Source organism: Galeopterus variegatus, unplaced genomic scaffold, assembly GCF_000696425.1.
Source record: "Galeopterus variegatus unplaced genomic scaffold, G_variegatus-3.0.2 Scaffold28184, whole genome shotgun sequence".
Taxonomy (NCBI): Eukaryota; Metazoa; Chordata; class Mammalia; order Dermoptera; family Cynocephalidae; genus Galeopterus; species Galeopterus variegatus.
This window is the reverse complement of record NW_007754295.1, coordinates 884-5,042: the sequence shown is the minus strand read 5'-3', so window position 1 is coordinate 5,042 and position 4,159 is coordinate 884. Positions and strand designations below refer to the sequence as shown.

The 4,159-nt window shown below is 35.4% G+C and overlaps 1 protein-coding gene across 1 annotated transcript; it reads left to right on the top strand.

Annotated features, from left to right (window-relative positions):
• Positions 1–731: 731 nt before the first annotated feature.
• Positions 732–3,802, top strand: LOC103583782 (carbohydrate sulfotransferase 9). The gene has a single exon (XM_008565012.1). The coding sequence runs from the start codon at positions 747–749 to the stop codon at positions 1,821–1,823; it is 1,077 nt and encodes a 358-aa protein (XP_008563234.1). The 5' UTR covers positions 732–746; the 3' UTR covers positions 1,824–3,802.
• The last annotated feature ends 357 nt before the right edge of the window (positions 3,803–4,159 follow it).

The window sequence follows — 4,159 nt, the reverse complement described above, 5'->3', positions numbered from 1 at the left end:
ATGGTAAATGGGCTGATGCATTCTGCTGGCAAGAGAACTAAATTTTCATTCTACTCTTGATATAATCTTACGCAGCAGGACATCAAGTAGACTTCTGGATTCCTTAGTCATTCTTCACTTGGGAAAGAGGGAAGGTCTCATACATGAATGAAATTGTATGATATTATGATTATAGTTCTCAAATTATTGTGGTAAATGATTTTAGAAAAATGAAACACTTCCAAGGGGAAAAAATACATCACTTTTTGCAAGTACTTAGAAAACTGAAGTGGTCAGCAGGATTTTATAATTAGCCTTGCTAAAATTTTAAGTTGTAATTCATGGTTTTGAACTGTTCTGTGCATTAGAGAGTGCCCCCAAGAACAACAAAAATTCCCATCCAAATACAGCTCCATTTTGCGTCTACATTCAGATGCACTGACTAAATGAGTACTTGAAGATAACACAGTCATTAATATTTTGAGAATCGTTGACACACAGAATGAGTGAGTTACATTCTATTGCATTATAGGCAAAGCCAGGAAGAAAATTCAGAGCCCTTCCCGCTCCATTCTATGGATACCATTTTTAATTGTTACGTTTGGTGTGAAGAAGCCTGCTACAGAATGTATATTCAGCATGGCAGCTTATGCTCTCCTCAATAGTATTTTAAAACAAATGTTAAGTTTCTTTTCTAGTATACTTACACTTGTGAATGTGCTTTCAACATTTCTCTTTCTCTATTTCAACAGAACCCCAAGTTTCACATGCCTGAGAATCTGAAAGAAAAAAAGGAAAATCTTCTACTCAACTCTGAGAGGCCTACTAGGGTCCTAACGAAAACCAGCCACTCACAAGGAGAGGATCAACCTTTGAATAAGACCACAGGGTCACCAACAAATAAGTTGATTGAAAAACATCAAGGAGCTAAAACTGTCTTCAAGAAGTTCGGCAGAATGAATTGGCCACTGGACACTCGCCCTTTAAACAAAAGTTTAGTCAAAGACGACAAATGGAAGAAAACTGATGAGACCCAAGAGAAGCGCAGGTCTTTCCTTCAGGAGTTTTGCAAGAAGTATAGTGGAATGAGTCGTCCTCAATCACAGCTGTTTCATATGGTATCCAGAATCTATGTGGAAGATAAACACAAAGTCTTATATTGCGAGGTACCGAAGGCTGGCTGTTCCAATTGGAAAAGAATTCTGATGGTACTGAATGGATTGGCTTCCTCTGCATATAACATCTCCCACGACACCGTCCACTACGGGAAGCATTTGAAAAAGCTAGATAGCTTTGACTTAAAAGGGATATATACTCGCTTAAATACCTACACCAAAGCTGTGTTTGTTCGTGATCCCATGGAAAGATTAGTGTCGGCATTTAGGGACAAATTTGAACACCCCAATAGTTATTACCACCCAGTATTTGGAAAGGCAATTATAAAGAAATATCGACCAAATGCCTGTGAAGAAGCATTAATTAATGGATCTGGAGTCAAATTCAAAGAGTTTGTCCACTATTTGTTGGATTCCCACCGTCCAGTAGGAATGGACATCCACTGGGAAAAGGTCAGCAAACTCTGCTATCCATGTCTGATCAACTATGATTTTATAGGGAAATTTGAAACTTTGGAAGAAGATGCCAATTACTTTTTACAGCTGATTGGTGCTCCAAAAGAGCTGAAATTTCCCAATTTTAAGGATAGGCACTCTTCTGATGAAAGAACCAGTACTCAAGTCGTGAGACAGTATTTAAAGGATCTAACTAGAACTGAGAGACACTTAATCTATGATTTTTATTACTTGGACTATTTGATGTTTAATTACACAACTCCATTTTTGTAGACTGCATTCATTTTGTAAAATCACAGTATTCATGATGATGGGCTCAAATCAGCTACTGTAATATTCCTATAATTCTCTATATGAGAGAAATTTAACCAAGCGCAGTTGTCCTGATTTAATGAAGATGTTTACCAAATAATGTGATACCAATTGGCACACAGTTATAAGGAAAATCACCTAGCGAAGACATGTAAACAACTTGAGTTGCTCTAAAATGTTTGGAAAAGAGCTGCTTTTGCATTATGGATTATATTGTCGAAGTAATAACCTAGCCAGCTGTTATATTAACTAAAACAGCCTCTTGGAATGATAGGAAAAGGATCTAAAATAGCATGAGTGTGTCTATATCCTGGAATTTATTGTCTAAAGTGCATGAATATATTTTTAGCAGTCTGTGGCACATTAATCAAACCATGGATAGTTTTCTTACAAGCTGGAAATCTTTTTATCAACTGTAATGATAAATCCATTTTGAAATGATATTTTGCACTTAGGCATTTTACTTTAGGTTGGAAGGCATGATATGATTTACAATATGAGAATATAGCAGAAAAACCAGATGAGTCTATGGCTTTTTATATTCAACAGCCAATAAAAAATGCACAACATGCTAAGATCAAAGCAACAAAAGCTACCTCCCTCTTACAGAAAAACTTAGGGGAATTGATTCTGTTTTTGTTTGAGCCCTCCACAAAGAGAAAAAATAAATACAACCACTAAAGGTCTTCATTTCTGAAGCAGGCGGTTGAGAAGTTTAAGTCTCATCAGATATAAATGTGCTCCTAATTCTGGTTTAATTGGGCAGGGGGGAAATTGTTTCAGGATGGAATAATCATCAAAAACAAAAGTTGCCATTCTGAATATAGACCCCAAACAATAACAAAGTTTTATAAGAATATTATTTGAATCAAAGCATCATGTGCATAGCTTTGTATGTGAAATACACCCTGTGAATTTCTTTTGTTTTCAGTTTAATTATTCAGCTTGGGAATGACTTTTTAAAAACTAATATACCACTTCAAAGATAGGTTACATTCTAGAGAATAAACATAATAAGAGCCCCTAGAAATGTTTTTAATAGGCTTATGCATAAGCAAATTAAGGTATTTTCTTTTTAAGTTTAAATAGTCTATACTAACAAAGTCAAATACCATTGCATTTAAATATTAAATCAAAGTCTTTGGAAAATAGGACCATGTGTCACCACTATGAAAAGTTGTAAAGCATTTTGGAGATTTTTTTCCAAGGGATCCTAAATTAGTAGACACATTTGGATAGGAAACTTATTTTAATTGGTCAACCATTATATTTAGTCAAGCAAACCCCATGTCATTCAAACCCTGTTTAAATGGCTACTTTGAATACATTTCTCTTCCTAAGCTATCACTTCTTATCAGTAAATATTGAGTAATGTCTCTCACAGAAAAGTAGGTGTTCATATTTGAATATTAATAGACCGAGATATTACAGTCATGCTTATTTCATTCTGATTTTCCGTTTCATAGCTGAGTATTCGTGGATTGCTTCCCCTTGATATGCACCTGCCATGTCCCATCTGTGTCTCCTAAGGAGTGAGCAAACTGCAACAGGCTAAGAGATCATAGTATTAAGCCTCCTAAACCAACTTTCCACTGCTTTTCCGTTCCATTTACTCTTGCCCCTAGACCATACACTTAAGCTGTGCAATTTATTTTAAAGGAGTTTCACTGTAGAGTAATCTAAATTATATAATTTAAAATTTTGCTATCCTATGTGGAGTGGATTCCTATCAACTTATGGACATTGAAATTATCTTCTTATGGAGAGAGGGGAAGAATAGAAAATATTCCAAGAAACCTGAAATTTTATTCCTAAAATAAATATTTTATTCCTATCCTGCTATAAAGGATAAAGGCAATTTTCTCAAAAGTATTCCTAAAACTATATAAGGAACAAACAAAAAACTCCTTTTCATAGCTTTGGAAATAAATAAATAAAAACAAGGGTCCTGTCTCTCTTATTAGCATTTCTAATGCATTGGGCAGGGTGGAATAATATATATGTATGTTTACACACACACATATATAAAATAGAGGAGGGTGGAATATATATATACACGCTCATACACATACACGAGAGAGAGATGATTGTCTGGCTTTGACGGTAGAGAAGAGGGTTGAGTGGAAGAAAATGACACACAATGCTCCATATCGAAAGCTGTCTGTGCCTTTTGCTGTATCTGCTTTTTTCATGACCCTTTCCACCAAGCCTACCTAACCACGGGTGGTCGTTCAGTCAAGTTCCAGAGGTCATATGTATTTTTTACCAGGAAAGAATGAACTTTTTATGTACCTGCT

Excerpts from the sequence above, each read along its gene's own strand:
- LOC103583782 (XM_008565012.1), top strand. The coding sequence starts at position 747 with ATGCCTGAGAATCTGAAAGAAAAAAAGGAAAATCTTCTACTCAACTCT.